This window comes from Bufo gargarizans, chromosome 7 (genome assembly GCF_014858855.1).
Source record: "Bufo gargarizans isolate SCDJY-AF-19 chromosome 7, ASM1485885v1, whole genome shotgun sequence".
NCBI lineage: Eukaryota > Metazoa > Chordata > Amphibia > Anura > Bufonidae > Bufo > Bufo gargarizans.
In genome coordinates this window covers 187,094,213-187,117,094 of record NC_058086.1, presented here as the reverse complement: position 1 = coordinate 187,117,094, position 22,882 = coordinate 187,094,213, and the positions used below count along the sequence as shown (strand labels likewise).

The window sequence follows — 22,882 nt, the reverse complement described above, 5'->3', positions numbered from 1 at the left end:
TCTTTTCCGGCGCTGAATTCCGTCCTAGGGGCTCAATACCGGAAAAGAACTGATCAGTTTTATCCCAATGCATTCTGAATGGAGAGAAATTTGTTCAGGATGCATCAGTTCAGTCTCTGTTAAGTTTTTTGGCCGGAGAAAATACCGCAGCATGCTGCAGTTTTCTCTCCGGCCAAAAATCCTGAAATGCTCTTGGTGACCTCGGGGAGCAAGGAGGAGATTCGGAGGATGCGGGCGGTGCTGGGCTCCTTCACAGTGGGCGCGGCTGGGCTCCAGAAACGTTGGTAACAGTCCCTTGGGCACCTTACTTGCCTCATTTATATATATACAGTTGCAAGAAAAAGTATGTGAACCCTTTGGAATGATATGGATTTCTGCACAAATTGGTGATAAAATGTGATCTGATCTTCATCTAAGTCACAACAATAGACAATCACAGTCTGCTTAACCCCTTAAGGACACAGGGCGTACAGGTACGCCCTTGTGCCCTGGTACTTAAGGACACAGGGCGTACATGTACGCCCTGTGCATTTTCGATCACTGCCGTGCGGCTGGCAGTGATCGGAACCCGGTGCCTGCTCAAATCATTGAGCAGGCACCTAGGCTAAATGCGCGGGGGGGTCCCGTGACCCCCCCATGTCGGCGATCGCGGCAAACCGCAGGTCAATTCAGACCTGCGGTTTGCTGCGATTTCTGCAGTTTCTGATCCCCGCGGTCCCTGACCGCGGGGATCAGAAACTTTAGGATTAATTTTTTTTTCCAGTATCCCTCCCCCCTGCACCCCTGAGTTATTTTTCACACGGTGGGAGGTGCAGGGGGAGGGTTGCGGGCGGTGCGGGCGGTGCGGGCGGTGCGGGAGGCGGGCGGTGCGGTACGCGGGATCGCGATCCCCCGCCCGCCTCCCATTGCATAATCGTTGGCGTCTAGTGGGTATACCAGGGTGCCAGCACATTGCTGGCACCCTGGTATAAACGGCTGACATCGGTGATGCGATGTCAGCCTGTTTAACCCTTTCCATACAGCGGTCCGTACGGACCGCTGTATGGAAAAGGTTAACAGCTCAGGGAGCTCCCTCCCTCTCCCATCGGGGGGCTGCTGTGCCTTTGCAGCCCCCCGAATGGAGAGGGAGAGAGCTTCCAGGCAGCCCCCCCAAGCCCCGTCCTTACCCTTCCCCGTCTGCGCAGTTCTGGCAACTACTGAGCAGACGGGGAAGGTTCCCATGGCAACAGGACGCCTTCTCAGGCATCCTGCTGTCCATGGTTCTGAACAGATCTGTGCTGAAAGCATAGATCTGTTCAGACAAAGTGTAAGTAAAATACAGTACAGTACAATATATATTGTACTGTACTGTATTATGCAGACATCAGACCCACTGGATCTTCAAGAACCAAGTGGGTCTGGGTCAAAAAAAAAAGTGGAAAAAGTGAAAATAAAGTAAAAATCAAAAAACACATTTATCACTGATTAAAAATGAAAAAAATAAAATTCCCTACACATGTTTGGTATCGCCGCGTCCGTAACGACCTGATCTATAAAACGGTAATGTTACTTTACCCGAACGGTGAACGCCATAAAAATAAAAAATTAAAAACTATGATGAAATTGGAATTTTGCCCACCTTACTTCCCAAAAAAGGTAATAAAAGTGATCAAAAAAGTCGCATGTACGCCAAAATTGTAACAATCAAACCGTTATCTCATCCCGCAAAAATCATACCCTACCCAAGATAATCGCCCAAAAACTGAAAAAGTTATGGCTCTTAGACTATGGAAACACTAAAACATGATTTCTTTTGTTTCAAAAATGAAATCATTGTGTAAAACTTACATAAATAAAAAAAGTATACATATTAGGTATCGCCGCGTCCGTATTGACCGGCTCTATAAAAATATCACATGACCTAACCCCTCAGATGACCACCGTAAAAAAATAAAAATAAAAACGGTGTAAAAAAAGCCATTTTTTGTCATCTTCCGTCACAAAAAGTGTAATAGCAAGCAATCAAAAAGTCATGTGCACCCCAAAATAGTGCCAATAAAATCGTCATCTCATCCCACAAAAAATGAGACCCTACTTAAGATAATCGCCCAAAAATTGAAAAAAACTATGGCTCTTAGACTATGGAGACACTAAAACATTAAAAAAAAAAAAAATGAAATTATTGTGTAAAACTTACATAAATAAAAAAAATTGTATACATATTGGGTATCACCGCGTCCGTGACAACCTGCTCTATAAAATTAGCACATGATCTAACCTGTCAGATGAATGGTGTAAATAACAAAAAAAAAAAACGGTGCCAAAAAAGCAATTTCTTGTTACCTTGCCGCACAAAAAGTGTAATATAGAGCAACCAAAAATCATATGTACCCTAAACTTGTACCAACAAAACTGCCACCCTATCCCGTAGTTTCTAAAATGGGGTCACTTTTTTGGAGTTTCTACTCTAGGGGTGCATCAGGGGGGCTTCAAATGGGACATGGTGTCAAAAAAACCAGTCCAGCAAAATCTGCCTTCCAAAAACCGTATGGCATTCCTTTCCTTCTGCGCCCTGCCGTGTGACCTGTACAGCAGGTTTACGACCACATATGGGATGTTTCTGTAAACTACTGAATCAGGGCCATAAATAATGAGTTTTGTTTGGCTGTTAACCCTTGCTTTGTAACTGGAAAAAAAATATTAAAATGGAAAATCTGCCAAAAATGTGAAATTTTGAAATTGTATCTCTATTTTCCATTAAATCTTGTGCAACACCTAAAGGGTTAACAAAGTTTGTAAAATCAGTTTTGTATACCTTGAGGGGTGTAGTTTCTTAGATGGGGTCACTTTTATGGAGTTTCTACTCTAGGGGTGCATCAGGGGGCTTCAAAAGGGACATGGTGTCAAAAAAACCAGTCCAGCAAAATCTGCCTTCCAAAAACCGTATGGCATTCCTTTCCTTCTGCGCCCTGCCGTGTGCCCATACAGCAGTTTATGACCACATATGGGGTGTTTCTGTAAACTACAGAATCAGGGCCATAAATAATGAGTTTTGTTTGGCTGTTAACCCTTGCTTTGTAACTGGAAAAAAAATATTAAAATGGAAAATCTGCCAAAAAAGTGAAATTTTGAAATTGTATCTCTATTTTCCATTAAATCTTGTGCAACACCTAAAGGGTTAACAAAGTTTGTAAAATCAGTTTTGAATACCTTGAGGGGTGTAGTTTCTTAGATGGGGTAACTTTTATGGAGTTTCTACTCTAGGGGTGCATCAGGGGGGCTTCAAATGGGACATGGTGTCAAAAAACCAGTCCAGCAAAACATGCCTTCCAAAAACCAAACGGCGCACCTTTCACTCTACGCCCCGCTGTGTGGCCGTACAGTAGTTTATGGCCACATATGAGGTGTTTCTGTAAACGGCAGAGTCAGGGCAATAAAGATACAGTCTTGTTTGGCTGTTAACCCTTGCTTTGTTAGTGGAAAAAATGGGTTAAAATGGAAAATTAGGCAAAAAAATGAAATTCTCAAATTTCATCCCCATTTGCCAATAACTCTTGTGCAACACCTAAAGGGTTAACAAAGTTTGTAAAATCAGTTTTGAATACCTCGAGGGGTGTAGTTTCTTAGATGGGGTCACTTTTATGGAGTTTCTACTCTAGGGGTGCATCAGGGGGCTTCAAATGGGACATGGTGTCAAAAAACCAGTCCAGCAAAACCTGCCTTCCAAAAACCAAACGGCGCACCTTTCACTCTACGCCCCGCTGTGTGGCCGTACAGTAGTTTACGGCCACATATGGGGTGTTTCTGTAAACGGCAGAGTCAGGGCAATAAAGATACAGTCTTGTTTGGCTGTTAACCCTTGCTTTGTTAGTGGAAAAAATTGGTTAAAATGGAAAATTAGGCAATAAAATGAAATTCTCAAATTTCATCCCCATTTGCCAATAACTCTTGTGCAACACCTAAAGGGTTAACAAAGTTTGTAAAATCAGTTTTGAATACCTTGAGGGGTGTAGTTTATAGAATGGGGTCATTTTTGGGTGGTTTCTATTATGTAAGCCTCGCAAAGTGACTTCAGAGCTGTAGTGGTCCCTAAAAATTGGGTTTTTGTAAATTTCTGAAAAATTTCAAGATTTGCTTCTAAACTTCTAAGCCTTGTAACATCCCCAAAAAATAAAATATCATTCCCAAAATAATTCAAACATGAAGTAGACATATGGGGAATGTAAAGTCATCACAATTTTTAGGGGTATTACTATGTATTACAGAAGTAGAGAAACTGAAACTTTGAAATTTGCTAATTTTTCCCAATTTTTGGTAAATTTGACATTTTTTTTATGCAAAAAAAAATATTTTTTTTAACTTTATTTTACCAGTGTCATGAAGTACAATATGTGACGAAAAAACAATCTCAGAATGGCCTGGATAAGTCAAAGCGTTTTAAAGTTATCACCACTTAAAGTGACAGTGGTCAGATTTGCAAAAAATGGCCTGGTCCTAAGGTGTAATAAGGCTGTGTCCCTAAGGGGTTAAACTAACAACACACAAAGAGTTAAATGTTACCATGTTTTTATTGAACACACCATGTAAACATTCACAGTGCAGGTGGAAAAAGTATGTGAACCCCTAGACTAATGACATCTCCAAGAGCTAATTGGAGTGAGGTGTCAGCCAACTGGAGTCCAATCAATGAGATGAGATGAGATTGGAGGTGTTGGTTACAGCTGCCCTAACCATTTTTTTTCTGCAGAGGGATTGGTAGGAATTTGGGATCCACTCAGTGGCGCACCTACAGGGGGGGGGGGGGGGGGGTGGGTCCAGCGGGTCTGGACCCCCCCCTAGAACAACCAGGCCAAATTTTTTTTTTTTCTATCCTTCAGGGCCGCACCGCCGATCACAACAGGCGGGCGCGGCCCTGGATGTAATTGCGGCGGCGGGCCGGCGGCGGTGGGGGGGGCGCTCATCTCCATATCTAATCCATCTGTATCGCTGTCCTTAGTAGCCCTAAGTCATGTTTGATACTACTATATAGAGAGGACACGTCTAGAGTGACCCATATAAAACCGTCCTTCCGTTGGACAGGGTCCAAAATATTTATGAGATGGGTTGTGTCTCTCAAATATGAGGGTAGTTGGATGACATATTTTTTAAGGAAGTTATCGACGTATGCAGACAAATTGGATGTGAGGGATCCGATCCCAGATATGATGGGTCTCCCTGGGGGGTTCTCTAAGGACTAAGGACAAAAAGTTGAAATGGGACATGGACGGATGGGGTGTCATGAGAAATGTATTTTCTTTTGTATCGATGACTCCAGCTTCGTATCCGGATTCAATAAGTTTGGAAAGGGCTTTTTTTTTTAAGGGCCCTGTAATAAGGATCCTGTAATATTCTTTGTCGGATAAGATTCTATTGGATTCGAGTAGATAATACTTAAGATTCATAATAACGATCCCTCCCCTTTATCGGCATTTTTGATGACTATATTTCTATTTTGTTTTAGGTTGTTTAGGGCTCTTATTTAGCTGAAGCTAAGGTTATTGGAAGTGGTATGTAGGGGATCTTTCTGGTTAGGATTGGACATGGCCTTCATTGTTATTCCCCTCCTCCCATCCTGGTAGCGCACGCCCCTTGATGGTAGGTGGGCCCATCTCCCGGCGTTCGGCCGCTGCATCTTTTTCCAACCGGAAGTCACGTGGGCCTCTGCACTCCACAGATGCGCCCCCTCGGCAAAGCCATGACACCTTCCCCTATTCTCTATATCCCTACACTTTTTTTTAGGAGAGGCACATCCCTAGTCTGAGTTTTATGAGAATATGAATAGCCATATAATTCAGAAATAAATTATGCTAGCTACCCAAAAACGGGCATGCGTTCCACTGTGGAACCCATGTTCTCCCGAAACCGGAAGTGATGTAATTTCCCTATCCCACCTCCCCACGTGCATGTCTCAAGCTGGCACACATTACACAGAGGTATATAAGACTCATATATTTGACACACTATTATATGCTTTTATTGTATATGTATATTGACTGCTCCTGAGGAAGGGGGTACTTGCTAAGAAACCCCTGAAACGCGTAAAGGGAATTTTCCAGAAGTGCCTTCCATGGTGACTGCGGTTCTTACAGAGATTCTACAAGCGATCCTGGCAGGGAGTTAAGCCTATGGGGGTCTTGAGCTTATCCTATAGACTATCAACCCCAGTGAAGTGAGTCACTCATATATATTTACTTTTATTTATGCTTTTATGCACCTATTGCTTTTACAGACCGATTGCTTTATATCGTAAAGCTTTGGAGAACATCCTTCGGAGTTTTACCTTCTCCTTCACCTCACTTTATTTCCACAATATTACATCTAGGTGATTGGCGCCCTCGTTGTGGCTGTTTTTTTTATTTTTCTGTCCTTTACTCATTGCTATATGCAGCAGTTTCTGCTGCATATTCAGCCACCTCTGGCAGCTTCCCACCATCTACCGTAATACTTGATGTTCCTTTCTCCTCCCCTTTGGCACCCGGCAGTTGCTCCAAGACTTTTTGGGATTCTATCCAAAAGGAGTCTGCGACTAACACTCTTTTTTGGGGGGTTTTGTCCCCTTCTCTGTCCCTTTACAAATGTCTACTGGCCATACTGCTGTCACTGAATGGGTGACTACCACTGGATATCAATATACACTATATCCAGGCATGGGATCCAGCCGGTTCTCTCCGGTTCTGCCGAACCGTTTGTTAAAATTACAGGCGGTTCGCAGGACCGGTTAGAAGCAGGGATCCCGACCCGGTCCTGCAGCTGCGCCTGCACCAGTGGCGTAGCTATAGGGGTGGGGGCGGAGCGGAAGCCGAGAGGAGAGGCCCTGTGTGACGCGCACTGTGCAGGGCAGCTGGGCAGGCGAAGTGAGGAGGGGCCGGGGGAGCGGCTTCAGTTGAGGTGCGACGCAGGACTTAGTCACGTACCTCACTGTGACCTCCTGCGGCGGATCTCGCGAGATGACGCGATGACGCGGCGCGGGAAGGCACAGTGAGCGAGGCATTGGTGACCGCCTGTACCAGGATGCCACAAGCTGTGAAGGAGAGAGAGGTAAGTATTAATTATTTCTCCTAAGCAGGTGCCTACTCCACCTTCCCCTCATCCTGACCCAATGTTTAGATTCTTTTAGCCAAACAAGAGTTATGGATGGGGTTGATGACAATATTTAAGGTGGCCACACACAGGGAAACACATCTATTTTGCCCACAGAGTAAGAGCAGCTTTTTTAAGCGGTACTCCACTATGTAATGGCCCCCTCTTTATTATTAATATAATGGCCCCCTCTTTATTATTAATGTAATGGCCCCCTCTTTATTATTAATGTAATGGCCCCTCTTTGTTATTAATGTAATGGCCCCCTCTTTATTATTAATATAATGGCCCCCTCTTTGTTATTAATGTAATGGCCCCCTCTTTGTTATTAAAGTGGGGGCCATTATATTAATAATAAAGAGGGGGCCATTATATTAATAATAAAGAGGGGGCCATTATATTATCAATAAAGAGGGGGCCATTATATTAATAAAAAAGAGGGGGTCATTATATTAATAATAAAGTGGGGGCCATTACATTAAAAATAAAGAGTGGGCCATTATAATAATAACAAAGAGGGGGCCTAAGGCTTTTTAAAAGTTGAGTGGTATGTGTGTAGTGTATATATAGTGTATTTGTGTGTAGTGTATATATGGTGTATGTAAATATGTCGTGACTGTGTTGCATATATATGGTGTATGTAAATATGTGTCATGACTCGTGACGCGCTGCGTATCCACCGCTGAGTAGGGAACCTGTTGTTAAAAATTTGAATCCCACCCCTGACTATATCCAATTACTAGGCATATTTGTGTGGTCATCAGGCTGAGGTTCTGGCTGAGAGCCATATTTTCCTGTAACACATGTGGTATTCCAAACATTACAGAGTGCTCGTTCCTGATAATTGACCTGTGTCAAGGTGCCGCTGATCACCCAATGAAAGAGCAAACGCTTGTTCATCTGGTGAAATCATTGTTGATGCGCCACCCAAAATAATTGTTTTCCGGCAGCAGATCATCCTGTGTAAACAGGGATCTGCTCCCCAGATGCAATGACCCATCATGGGGACGAGCGATTGCAGTGAGTGATCATTCATCCCCATGTAGTGTAGGTGATTGCTACATGTAAATACAGCTCTCACCTCTGCTTAATATCAGGCAATTATGGGGAAGAAACATTTCATTCCTGATTATTGTCCGCTCAGTCGGCCCTTGTAAAAAGGCTCTTTTAATAGATATTCATCAGTTATTTATTATATCACATCCAGAAACTCACTTTTCCACTTTGTTATCCGGATAAGCTGATCTTTGTGTTTGTGTAATCTCTTTTTCATGCTTGAGAAGCCAGTATAACGTTTTATCTTGTTTTTTTAAGTCAGTGACATTTTGAAAACCAACTGATCCCACTGACGAGAGGTATTCCAGCATTTATATCAGATTCATATGATATGGCATACATGCCTAATAAATGAGAGGTTCCCTGTTGTAGACTCAATCTGGCCTTCATCTGCTGGTTTTTCCATTGAAATCAATGGAGAGGTGGCCACTGGGTGGTTATGGGGGTTACCAAAAGAGCTCTATGAAGAAGACCGTAAACATGGGACCCCAGAAGTGGGACCCCCTCTTATCACACAATTATAACCCATACACCTAAATGTATACTGCCTCCAGACCACTCAGTATAATCACAAACGTGTCCATAAAACAAGGCTGTGTAAATTGAAGCCTATGTACACATTGCGTCTATCATTGGCAACATATAGCAATTTCCCAAAGTCCCAGAGAAATCCTTTAGCTTAGCAGTAAATATACATCTCCCTCCTCAAGGCACTGGGGTCGGCAGCTGCCGGCCATGTTTCTCAGTATGTGTGTGCACATGCGGTACGTCCATATATACCGTTATATAGGCGTGTGCATATAAAGACAGATTCTCTCTGCAGCACAGTTCCTGATAACAACTAATTTCTTCAAAATATCTTTTTAGGTGTTAAAAGATATAAATTCTTACTTTAGGTTCTTCTTCAGCAGCAATTTAGCAGAACCATGCTCTGTCAGTCACTCCTACACAGATCTACCAATTTCTGAGGATTCATTTGAAGATGAAGCTTTTCCTACATACAGTATATAGGAGTATGAATTGCAGGAGGCAGTCGGTAAAAAAATGGCAGTGGATTTTCATAGGTTCTTATATGTATAGCCCTGAATTTCCTTCTGCCAGAGGCCTAGCTAGGCTTCCCTTCACTTTTGGCCCCCAAAACTTGCGCATTAGGCCAACAGCTATTCCTTCTGAACCCGCCTTCCTGATATACAGTACATGCATGCTCAGCTCGATGACGACCATCATATTGTGTGCACCACACCGGACATGACTGCCTACAGCCTAGTCCCCAGCACCGGCAGCATTGCCGGTCATTAGATTCATTGTAATTGTCTTCGAGTTAGCTTCTAGCCCTCAAAAACAGCTGATCATTGCTATGGTATTCGCTGTTCAATGTCGGGCCCCCATAACAGTAGCATGCATGTATGTAAATTATCACATTCCAAAAAAAGAAAAGAAGCTGAGCCTCTGGAACTATGATTGGCCTTTTAAACAGGCCTTGAGATATAATTTAGGATTAAAGCCAAGCCAGTAACTCATCTGCTTCAGAGTGATTACCCCTCATCAGTGCAGAGAAAACTGGCTTAGCTGGCTGAGAGGCCTTTGTCAGGCATCTGAGGTGTACTATTTCTCCTTCTGGGGAGCACCTAGTAGTTATAAGGAGTTTTTTTAGGTCATGGGATGCTCCTGGAAGCTATTGGAAGGTAGCTATCCTATGAGTGAATGTTCAGCCTTTTAAACAAGCCTCGAGACATAACTTAAGATCATAGCCAAGCCAATACTTCACCTGCAAACAGCTGGTTCAGGGTGATTTCCCCTCATCAGTGCAGAGCAGACCAGAGAAAGGCCTTTGTGGAGGATCTGATGGCTACTATTTCCCCTTGCAGAGGACACCTAGTAGTCTTATAGGAGCTTTCCATGGCCTATAAGACTCCTTGCGTTCTCTCCACAAGGTCCCCAATAGGACCCCCTGGATCTGCTTCTATGTAGATACACCACTTGGTGTCACTCTTTAACCAGTTCACTCTTCCCATGCTTCCAAATTTAAGGAAGGGGATATCTTTACAGGTTTGCTACTCCTCAGGGACATGAGGTCAACCTGAACTGGACCCACTCCTCATGGACCCTACATCAGTTATATGTGCTCCCTGTACAGTCGACATGGTCAAGTATACGAAAAAAGGCAGACCAATAACTTTGGGTTAAACCTACACGTTAACACAACTGTTCTTATATCATATATGATCCACAATGCGTGCCCCTTCATAGTCCATGGCTGCTCTTCCCTTGTGACGTTATGTGGTTTGTATACATAGAGAAAAAAGCAACAAAATAGCCCAAATTGTCATGTGTTATCAATTACAGAATCTGATTGCAATAAACAAGTAAATCTGATAAAGTCATTCTGTTGAGATTGTCGGAGGGCGTGAAGTTGCATTCTGTAGAATGTACTGTATTAGTACGGGGGTCAGTGGAGAAACTACAATCCCTATCATGCATACTTGCTTTGGCTTCTCTCCGAATGACCAGAGATGTGAATGGAGCATGTTGGGAAATTGTAGCTGGTTGCTGATCCATGAATTAGTATGTACTCAAATAAATGATAATTGCTACATAGTCATTATTTTCCAGGGAAGTTACCACCCCTAGTATTACAGTTGCATCTAGGGGTTGTGGAGTACATAAGCGCCCCTCTGGATGTAACCCCAAATTACCCATGTCAACTTCAAAGAGCTATTCCACAAGGAATGCAGCCAAAGATGCAGCAATTACAATTAACCCTGGGCAGCCTCGACGTAGAGGGGACTTATAGCATTGTCAATCCAGATCTCCCAGGCTCAAATTTGATGTTAAAGCCCATCTGTCAGCAGATCTGCACCTATGACACTGGCTGACCTGTTACATGTGCACTTGGCAGCTGAAGGCATCTGTGTTGGTCCCATGTTCCTATGTGCCCGCATTGCTGAGAAGAGCGATGTTTTATGATATGCAAATGAGCCTCTAGGAGCAACGGGGGCGTTGTCATTACACCTAGAGGCTCTGCTCTCTCTGCAACTGCTGCACCCTCTGTACTTTAATAGACATTGTCAGGCAGGCGTGATCACATTTTACAAATCTGCTGACAGATGCCCTTTAATCCTGATCTTCCTGGTTCATACAATGAGTGACAAAAGACGCAATCAGCGATTGGCAGATTTATATGTCATTTGTAGAATGCTGGAGAAGAAGACAAATGGGCAATTGCACTGGTTGTGATTAGTGGATGAGTTCTCTAATGTGGACCTCTACCCACTCGATCTCAAGAGATTACGGAAGGAGTATCTGAGACCTTGTTTCTGTTTACTTGTAGCCAGCCAGAGATGAAAGATGAATTTAATGTAATCATCAGCCAGAGGCTCGGACGCAAGACCTACAAAGAGCAGTATGCATTTATTTATAGGTAAGTGGGTTACGGGCATTATGGCGGCCAGCTTGTCAATGTTCATTGAATTGTTTGTAACTAGTAGACATGACTTCAATCATACCAGGCCACATCCGGGAGAATGGTGACAGCTAATATTTAAGGGGTTATCCCATGATTAATGTAAAAAATGAAAATCAGACACCATACAGTACATACAATCTCTAACAAAGCTAGAACCAGCCCTAGATCTCACATGGATCCAGAGATCTCCTCATTCATTGCTCTGCTAGATTTATATCAGGCGAGTGTCCATTCTGCTGCAGCTCAGGGGGCGTGTCCATGCTCTCCCTATCACAGCTCAGGGGGCGTGTCCATGCTCTCCCTATCACAGCTCAGGGGGCATGTCCATGCTCTCCCTATCACAGCTCAGGAGGCAGTTGAAGGATTGAACTGAGCATGTGCGTCCACCTCAGCAAGGTGGACAGAGAAAAAAGAAAAAGAACAATCAGCTGGTGGTGCTATACAGATACATTTTATTGAATAGCTCAGTGGCTATGCAAATTTTTTAATTACATGCAATTAGAAAAGTATTCAGACCCAGGTGCTGGTTTGAAAACTGCAGTATAATTTTTTGTGGGACAACCCCTTTAACGCATGGATACAATATGCATTGCAGGAAGCAGCTGGTCACAGTGAAAGGCATTTATCAGTACATGGACCACCAGGACGGAGATGTCGATGCCTTTTCCAGGGAACCTTTTGTTGTCTGGTTTAAAACCTACAAAAGTGGTAAGACCGGATAAATTTATAATTCTTATGAATAGTTAACCCTTTGCGCACGCATCATTATTCTTCTTGAGTTTTTTATTTATTTTTTAAACCGGATATAAGCTATTTGAAAAAGCCATTTTAGAAGCAGATCTGATTGAATCTGCCAGATTATGCAGGAGCCTGGCAATCAAGGAGAAGGCAGGAGGCTGGCAGAGGTAGAAGAAGGAGCTAGGGCGCACAGAGAGGCTTGAGGCACCCTCGGGGAACTTAAAGGGAATGTCTCATCAAAGACAATGGGGCCATATCGCTAGGATATACCCCCATTGTCTTATAGGTGCAGGTCCCAACGCTGGGACCCGCACCTAAATCGAGAAGGGAGCCCCGAAAGTGGTGGAGGGTGCACTGTGCACGCGAAGCCGCCCTCCATTCATTTCTATGAGGCCGCTGAAAATAGCCGAGCACTGGCAGTGTGCTCCCATTCACTTCTAAGGGCAGTGCGCTTGGTGGTAGCCCAGACCAGAGTCCTCCAGCCACCACTTGTGGGGCTCCGTTCTCAATATAGCTGCGGGTCCCAGCGGTGACACCCACCCCTCTAAGACAATGGGGGCATATCCTAGCGATATCCCATTGTCTGAGATGAGACATCTTTAACTGCTAATTTTGCATATGGATTGAAAGTAGCCTTTTCTCCAGAATGAAGCAACAGATTGCTCAGTAAAAGGTATCATTACATTCAGACCAACTAGCCCTACAAGGAGGGACAGAGCTATAGAGGGTGCAGAGGTAGCAGTCGCTACCGGTTCCAGGAGCCTGAGGGGCCCAAAGACCCTTGTGCCGCATAAGAAGACACCAGTATTATAGAAAGTACATACTGGTTCAGCAATTACACCCCTGGCTCGAGGGAAAGGTTTAGGTCAAGAATTTGGCATTGGGGAGGTGCCGTTTCAATTTCTGCCCGAGGCAGCACGAAGGCTATGTGCTCTCCTGCCCCTGGCCACAAAGCACTGTGGGAAGGGGGGCCCAAGCTGAACTCTTGCACCAGGGCCCATGAGCCTTTAGCTACGCCCCTGCCTACAAGCATTGTGCCTGGTTTATTAGTGAGTTTTCTGGTGTTTTGGTCTGTTCCGTTGAATTCTGCAGAATTTTTAAGATCTCAGCTTGCATTGAGTGAATGGAAACATTATTCTTAAGGATAATCAGTTGGTGGTTCTTGGAATAATTTCTATTGCTCCATTTGATTGTATATTACATAAGTGTCTTTTTGCATTAGGTCATAAGGTTTTTTTTGCATTAGGGGTAAGGTTTTTTTTGTTAGAACACCAGATCTGTTGTACGACAGATACCATTGGCACCTGATGGACCCTATGGCCTTCCATGGGGGTCCATCAGATTTTGTTGCGATTATTGTCATTTTGGTTGATGGACTGGCCCACTATAGCTGGTAACAAGTAGAGAGCAGACAGATTGTATTTGATATAAATATTTTTTTCCCCCTTTAAAATTACAATATATAGAAATAAAATGAAAAAAAAAATAGATAATCCAACAGGAGATATAAAATAAGTATAAGTAAAAAACTATCTCCACAAAGGAGAATAGAAAGAAATAGAAGTTAATTTGGCCAAAGATAACATATTCTTCTGTTGAGAGTATCAGTTGGTCAGCAGGGTAGTCACTGTTAGGCCTCATGCACAAGACCGTATTTTGTTTCCGCGTCCGTTCCGTTTTTTTTTTTGCGGATAGGATGCGGACCCATTCATTTCAATGGGTCTGCAAAAAACGCGGACAGCACACCATGTGCTGTCCGCATCAGTATGTCGAGTCCGTTGCTCCACAAAAAAAATAGTCCATGTCCTATATTTTTCTAGTTTGCCATACGGAATGTCATCCGTTTTTTTTGCGGATCCGCAACTTGTGGACTGCAAAACACATACGGTCGTGTGCATGTAGCCTTAGGTTGATAGCTATACAGGCAGGTATCATCCGCTGGATATATCAGTATAGTAATAAAATTGCTATATATCCATAATGACGATAGCAGCAATAATATAATGTTCAAATGTCCCTGGTGGACCGGAGCTGCTGTTTCACGGCTACTTCAGCCTACAGAGGTTAAGAAGTATCAGTTGATCAGCAGGTTAGTTAGTATTTGTACAGACAGAAGTGGTCCACTGAATATATAGATATAGTCATTTAGTTTCCGTATATCCAGTGTGGTATTAATATAATGTTCAACTGTCCCCGGTGGAGCAGAGCTGCTGAGTCCCAGCTATTCCCCTTATAAATGTCCGGCTTTACAATGAATGCGGCTGTTACGTTAGATAACGCGGATATTGTATTGGATTAAATGTTTTATCATCTATGTCGGGCAGGTATTCTTTGTACCACTCCTGTGGCGTCCCACATGGAGGCAATACGCTGCCTGCCTCCGGCGTCTTCTATGTATGCAGCCGCTTCCTTCCAGCAAGCTGTCCGGTCAGGGTTTGCTGTTCGCTGTATTCTTTCAATGCGCGCGCGACAGATTCAGCGTCCCACGTGGTGTTAAATTGACTCGGCGTCCCACGTGGTTACATATGCCGGGGAGGCTGTTAGTGGATATGCGGGCTAGCGTAGTTGTAGGGAAGCGCTTCCTATTAGGTTGCTATATGTGGTCCTTTTCTATCTAGACATGCGGGTATCGTAGTTTCACCAGGCGCGTTTCGGGGTCTAAACTGACTCCTTCCTCAGTGGTAACCCACTATTACGTGTGGTGCCCTTTTTATCCACCTCCTTCCATTAAAGGGTAATTGTGCCCCAATCATTGCCACCCTGCGCCAGCTCTGCTGTTTACTTCCTGGTCTCATTTTGTTTAGAGGAAAAGCACATTCTGTCCAATCTACAAATAGCAGCAGTGTGAACACAGCCCGAGTTCACTTCAGTTCAGGTGTTGCAGCTTAACCTCATAATCAACTGGTCTCAGGAGGGACCCAATTTCCTATGGACGTGTCTAAAGCTAAACCACCCCTTTAAATACTACTCAGTAATAGCTGCCCTCAATGCAGGTACCATGTGTATATTACATCGGAATCACCTTTTGTCCTGTATTCTTCCCATAAGATTTTGTGATCATCCCTCAGCATACAACACCCGAAGCTGCGGTCCGTGAAATTGATGAACTCTATGATGTATACGTTGATGTGAAGGGGAAATGGAAAACGGAGGTTTGTCTGAAGTAATATCCTGTATATAGACAGTAGTAGATAAACATGTCACAGATACAATGGAGCTTCTGCCATACAGCCCAGTCACGGTCACTGTGTCTATAAGGGCCAATTCACACGACCGTATATTTGAGTTCACATCACAGAACAGATGCAGATCTATTCATTTCAATGGGGCCACAATAGATGGGGTCACCTGCACAGTCTGGCACTGGCAATACTGACTGGATAGAATGAGACTGTGCAGGTAACACCCCTCTGTATCCTTACTGCAGACTGCTGGCAATTCATTCATCACTTCTAGTAGGAATAATAAAGTGTGGTGATGTGTACAGTATAAAGTGCTGGAAGGCGTGTATATCCCACCCAGATACCTCAGCTGGGTGAGATTGCTGAAACCCCTGCAGCTTTCTGGATTTCAGTTAAGTGTAGTTTTGTCTAGATGTTTTTCTGGGCTGGATTTCATGTGGACTGGGGTATAGGTTTGGAAGTGGGGTCTGCCAGTCCACACCCTTCCACTACATGTATTGTCTTTTGTCGGAGGTGATCGCAGATGAGGCCTGCTGCTGTAATCAAGGAGGGATAAAACAACCCTCTGTGTGTGACTTGGAGGGAGAAAAGCTGAGGGAGCCTGAGAGGCTCTGTGTGGTCTTAGCCAGGAGGGCTGAGGGGGCCACAAGGCTTTGTAAAGCATTAAGTTTGGGGGGGCCCAGTATAGCCTACCAAAAAGAGGGTCGCACGTTCAGAGTCGGTAGGACTTCTGGACCATCTCCCCCCAAGGGTGCTGGTGTGGTCCCAGCCTGGAGGCTGCTGGACTGTATATGGCTGAGGAAGCCGGATCTAATCTAGTGTGTGAATGGCGCTCTATAGGTGAGGTAGAGACAACGCGTGTATTAGGTAGAGCCCAGACGGGCAGGTGTTTATTTTCGATGTTTATGTGTGTGATGGTGCTGAAGTGCCAAATTAAAGCACCTTTTGGACTTGAACCCTGTTGTCAGAGGAGAAGTCTGTGATTGCGATCCCTTACAAAAGGAATGGCACAACATAGAGCCATAAAAATAGATGCTCCAGAATTGTTATTACATGGGGGATGCATGAAGCTATAAAAACCGGCCTGTCAGGAGAGGTGAGAGGTCCGAATATAAAATTGATGTGCAGCTTTGGGTTACTGAGGTTTTTGTTCCCATTTCTAGATAGCCCTTGGCTCGGATATCCTTGAGTGAATTATAAAGGGAGTTTATTGTCTCGGTGGCTTTTACTTTATTCTTTATTTCATATTAATAAAAGAGAAGTGTGCAAAAAGAACGGGGAATTTCTGTGTAGATTTGGTATAAATATGAATTACCGTTTGACAAGAGAAAAGGGGAATATCAGTAAAATAGCAGCGATCATACCGACAAATGTGGGGAAACAACTGGTTTTCTGTATTGGCGATGCTTTCTCTTTTCGCTAGCTTGAAAAACAAAAGAGTCTTGAAGATTATTTGCTGAGGTTTATAATTTATGGTTTACTTCCTTGTAATATATGTATATATGTATATATGTATCCTGGTTACTTGTAGAACTTTATCTTTATGGGGGACTTTAACGCTGCCTGTAGTTATGTCCCCAAGAAGTACTGGAAGAACATTCGTCTAAGGACCAACCCGGAATTCGTTTGGCTGATTGAGGACAACGTTGATACAACAGTAAAAAGCAGCACCAACTGTGCCTACGACAGGTAACCCCTCCTGGGGAGAGCGGACGGATGTGCATGCAAATGGTTCTATTCTTTAATGAGTAAAATGCTGAGGGGGATTACATTTTATGGTGCCCATATACTGTAAATAGCTGTTTGCCCATTGGCTAAACATGCATGTGTTTGCAATGTGGAGAGGAGAGTAAGACTGGCAGCTATCATTGGGGGCAGTTTATCTCCCTTACGGTGCATTCACACGACTGTATTTCTTTTGCGGTCTGCAAAACGTAGACCGGCAGAAAACACTGATGTCCATGTTGCATCCATTTTGTGGAGATCCATTGTAACAATGCCTATTCTTGTCTGCAAAATGGACAAGAATTGGACATGTTCTATCTTTTTTTGCGGGACATACAGATTTTTGGCGGCCCCATTGAAATGAATGTGTCCACATCCGATCCGCCAAAAATGCCAATCGAATGTAGACCATAAATACAGTCATGTGAATGAAGCCTTAAAGGGACTGTTCATCTTCAAGGGCCTTTCGGCAAGACCCCCCCCAATGTGGCCAGATCTGCGGAGGGAAGCATATTTATCTGTTCCCTGCCACTGTGTGCTGGATCCTCTTCTATCTTGCCCCCGTTGCCGAATTCTGTCCTTGCGTGTCGATATCTGGTTTTCGGGTCCCGAGGGGGTTGAATCACCACTGATGGACTGTTCTCAAAACACAAGTTGACACATAGGGAGTGGAGAGCAGCAGAGGCGCAAAGGATCTAGAACCCAGCGGTGGGGAGCGCTTCCCTCCACAGGTCTGGCCATATGAGGGAAGAGTCTGCCTGAAAGGCCCCGAAGAGGGACAACCCCTTTAAAGTGTATCTACACTGTGATAAAAACTTATATGTCATAGCGATATATCAAAGGTTTGGATCAGTCCAAGTGCTGAGAATTCCAACGAGGAGAGCGAAACGCTTACACAGGCCGTTTTTATTCCTCGCTGCAGGAGAAAGAATCTAGATGGGCTCATAGACTACTACTTGAGATCGTCTCCGGCAGCAAGGATGGAGAACTCTATGTGAGCGATTCTCTCTCCTCGTCTAGTGCTTAGACCCCCACTGATAAAAACCTTTGATATGTCGCTACTAAATTGTAGGATTTGACACAACTAGTTCCCTCCTCCCGTACTCATCTCTTATAGGATGGATAGACTCTTCCCTCTCTCTATAATTGCAGATAGGCTCAGCCATGTGCAGACTCATTTAGCTCAGGGGATAGAATTATTTTAGATGCCCCTAGGACTGGTCCATTAGGCCTCCTGCACATGACCTTATCCGTTTTGTGGTCCGCAAATCACGTATCTGCAAAATACAGATTTGGTCTGTGTGCAATCCACACTTTTTGCGGGCCCCATTGTAGAAATGTCTATTCTTGTCCGGAAAATGGATAAGAATAGGACATGTTCTAGCCACTCGGATACAGACAACATCCGAGTGCTGTCCGCATTTATTTATTAATGGTTCCGCGTTCCATCTGCAAAAAAAATGTGGATCGGATATGGCCAGAAAATATGGTCATGTGCATGAGGCCTTAGAGTAATAAAGAATCCTCCAGTGCCCCAGGCCCTGATACAGTAATAGACATCTAATACAAGAGGGCCCCAAAGGTTCAGTAGAATACAGTGCCATTTGGACATTGGAGCCAATCACTTGCCAATCATTTCCATTGATTATGTCAGTTTTTCCTAACCCCGTATAGTCATATAAACATCTCCTATGCATTGTAACCAGAGATTTTTGACTGGCCGTTGCAGGATCGTACTTCACGGCAAGAGGCTGATCAACTCTGTAGAGCCAGGCTCTGCCACTGTGTTTGATTTCATGAAGGCCTATGGACTGACCGAAGCCCAGGTTAGAGCAGACTTGATTCATCAATCATTTCATGCATATGGTGCTTGCAATTACATAACAAATGAATCTCTGTTGAATTTGAAGGCCTTGGAAATCAGTGACCACTACCCTGTGGAATTCCAGCTGAACCAGATGCGTAAATTGAAGACTTCCTCAACTTCAAGATGAAAGTGTTGAGAAGGGACAATGTGCTAGATTCTTGGCTTTTTTTATGTTTTTATTGATGATGATGATGCTATTAACTCTTAATGAACGGATAAACCACTTTCGAATAAAAATAAAGTGAATAATAAAATAACTAACTAATGGAATCATGCATCAGGCTCTGAACTGGAATTCATTAGTACAACGTTGTGACTGGGAACTGCTCCCGTTAGCTACAAGACGCCAGTGATTGAAAAAGTAATGGCCCTCATGGCGGGGCTGGATTATCAGGGGGGCAAAAGGGGCAATCAAACCAGTGGTCTCAACCCAGGTTGGTCGCTGGGAAATGGCTGCCTAGGTATGTGCACAGGTTGCTGGGCACCACGTGGTCTTGGCCAAGATATCTAGAAAAAGGATAGCAAACTAGGAAAAACAGCCTTGCCAGTGTAGCGGGGATTTAAATATGATGCTATGGGGCACATTTATTAAGACCAGCATTTTAGATGCCAGTCTTAATAAGCCTATCAAGAGGTGCCAGCCTCCATAGCTTTAGTGCACCCAGTGCCAGTTCTAAATGTAAGACAGCTTCCGAGCTGCCGGCCCTTCCCCGCCAACGCCACACCCACAACCTGGTGTGTGCGGGGAGAAGTCGCCACCATCTGCACCTGAAATACGCCTAATTTAGGTGTATTTCAGAATAGTTAATGACCCCCTATGTCTCTGTATTAGACTGACTCATTGTGGCGGCTGAAGAAGAGATTTCACTGGAGAACAGGCGGAGAAGTATGTGACATCCACCGATCAAATAAGGATCACCTATCCTCAAAGAAATTGCAAAATGTAGCGTAAATGGGGGTCTTTTACTAAGAGAAATTTCCCCAGTTCACACCGGGTCTAAAGAAGGGGGCAGGGAAGGGGACAGACCAGCAGGCCTGTCTCATCATTTTCTATGTCTGTTTTAGGCCTCATGCACACAACAGTATTTTTTCACGGTCCGCAAAACGGGGTTCCGTTTTTCCGTGTCCGTTTTTTCTTCCGTGTGTCTTCCTTGATTTTTTGAGGATCACTAAACCAGAAAAGTGAAAAAAATAATCTAAGTCAAGTTTGCCTGAAAAATGATAGGAAAAAAAACTAACACGGATCACGGACACGGATGACAATCTTGTGTGGCTCCGTGTTTTTTCACGGACCCATTGACTTGAATGGGTCCGCGAACCGTTGTCCGTCAAAAAAATAGGACAGGTCCTATTTTTTTGACGGACAGGAAACACGGATCACGGATGACAAACGGTGCATTTTCTGAGTTTTCAACTGACCCATTGAAAGTCAATGGGTCTGCAGAAAATCATGGAAAACAGAACAACGGACACGGATGCACACAACGGTCGTGTGCATGAGGCCTTAGGCATATAAAATGGTCTAAACTTAAGCTTAGGCCCTTTCCTCCTGGCAAAATTCTCTACCCGCTGGCCAGCTACGGCCTGCACATAACTTTCAGCTGCATCACTGCCAATGATCTCTTGAAGGGTACGGCCACACAGTCTGTTTCTGTACGCAGTTTTGGATGCCAAAACCAGAGTGAAATTAAAATAAAAAAAATTGTATCTGTTCTTTTTACCTTTTCTCCTTTTATGATATTCGCTTCCAAAACTCCATCAGGAAACCTGACCGTGTGGCCGTACCCTAAGTGCTTGCAGCCAGGGAGGGGGCACCTTGGGACCTGTTCCCTTGAAGCCAGGCAATACAGAACCATATCAAATAAATATTAATGTACAACACTCTAATAATTGACTAAAAAGCAGCAGATAGTATTGAAAATCATCCAATTCTAGTACAGTGAAGACAATGATCTATATCCCTGGTAGTTATGGGACATCATTATGATATGCCATCAGTGTCAGATAGGTGGAAACCACTCCAATCTCCAGAACGGGACCCCCGAAGTCAAGGATAGCAGCCGCGCATGAGCAGCATCCTCTCTATTCACTGCTATGGGACTTCCGAAAACAGCCCAGCAAGTGCACTCAACCTATTTTTGGAAATGCCATAGCAGTGAACGGAGAAATCCCATAGAGGTCAATGGCATGCGTGGCTGCTCTCCCTTCACTTTGGGGGCTTTGTTCTGGAGACAGAAGTGGGTCCCGCACCTATCTTACATTGATGGCTTATCCTAGTGTTGGGAATACCCCTTTAAGGCTTCCTTCTTTACACAACAATTCTATATGGCATTTTCTTGACCATAAGAAAAAAAACAAAAAACATCATAAAAGCTGGCTGCTTTTTTTTGTCTTTTTTTTCTCAAAACAAATGTGTGGATGCAATTTTTCCCTGTTTTACCACAAAATCTACAGAACTATGAAAACTAAGATGCTAGATTGTATGTCCTGTATTTCATAATTTCTAGAGTCTTTAAGCTAAAGTCTAGAGTTTGTAAAGACCACAAACACCAGTAAAGAACTATGTGTGAGTCCAACCTAAGGCAACAAGTGTGACATACTGAAGGCTTTAAATACAATGTAGAAAGGAGTACGCTGCCAGATTCAGAAGGAGCTGCTCCTGGGGAACCGGTTTGGTATAGCCTGTTGGTAGTCCTTGTTGTGTCTCTGCTTAGTAACTGCTCGGAGGCTTCTAATATACGAGAACACAATGCAGAAATAATACACAGGATAAAGACAAGCCACATAATGTTAATTACAGTGTCGGGTGACACTTGGCCATTTATTGTCTGACTGCTCATTTCAAGCTGTTAAAAAGATTAGAGTAATGACAAAAAATCCAAACCGGAAACAGGCCATAATATGGCCACATTAGAATATCTGTATCATGGCCGTAAGACCTGGACCTGCCACGGGTCTGCTCAACCGACTGATCACCATTATTACCATAAAACCTTAAGATTTGGACCTGCCATGGGTCTCCTGAACCAACTGATCCTAGAAGCCTATGGTGATGTACGGTCAAGTCAGTGGTTCTACGAGGGGTCCAGCTCGAGCAGCCGTAATACAGATATTAAAGTGTGCCCATATTACGCCCATCGGAAACTGAACATAAAAGAAGGATGTGCTCCAGGATGTGTCACAGCATCCGGTCATTGCTGGAGGGGATAGAAAGGATCCCGTTCCTGCTGTAGAAGGTATCTTTCACAATTCGGGACCTTCCATGGAACGGAAGTTTGAATTCATTTACTACGTCACCTGAAAAGAAAATATTGGACAGTGAGCCTTACACCGATACGGTTATCTATTAGGACAATAACTAGATTTAATAACCATATTACAGATTTGCATCACGTCTCTGTAGTTTGCATATGGAAAAAAAAAAGGGTGCCATGATTCTTCAGATGCCCATAGAAGACGATTTATCCCTATAGAAGTAAATGGAAGCTGGAAAACCAGATCCACGCACACAAACCTGTAAGAAACCTCTGTATATTACCATATTAATATCACGCCAATCAGTTAGAGGTGTGTCTGCCTTTCCATAAGTCCATTTAGGACCCCCCCCCCCAGAGCAGAGAGCTGCTGAAAACATTGGTGGTCTATCTGGCTGACTTGGACCCGTATTGGGTACCCATCTATTTAAATGGCTGGCATGTCATACTACATTAGCACTGTGTGGTCAATGAATGCACATGCACTACTATATGT

The 22,882-nt window shown here is 43.9% G+C and overlaps 1 protein-coding gene across 1 annotated transcript in view; it reads left to right on the top strand.

Annotated features, from left to right (window-relative positions):
- LOC122943972 (deoxyribonuclease gamma-like) overlaps positions 1-19,407 on the top strand; it is a 28,503-nt gene extending 9,096 nt beyond the window's left edge. The window contains exons 3-8 of the mRNA XM_044302155.1: positions 11,486-11,575; positions 12,216-12,328; positions 15,407-15,510; positions 17,072-17,229; positions 18,995-19,091; positions 19,176-19,407. Coding sequence (XP_044158090.1) covers positions 11,486-11,575; positions 12,216-12,328; positions 15,407-15,510; positions 17,072-17,229; positions 18,995-19,091; positions 19,176-19,259 — 646 coding nt within the window. The 3' untranslated portion in view covers positions 19,260-19,407. The remainder of the gene's footprint in view (positions 1-11,485; positions 11,576-12,215; positions 12,329-15,406; positions 15,511-17,071; positions 17,230-18,994; positions 19,092-19,175) is intronic.
- Positions 19,408-22,882: the final 3,475 nt, after the last annotated feature.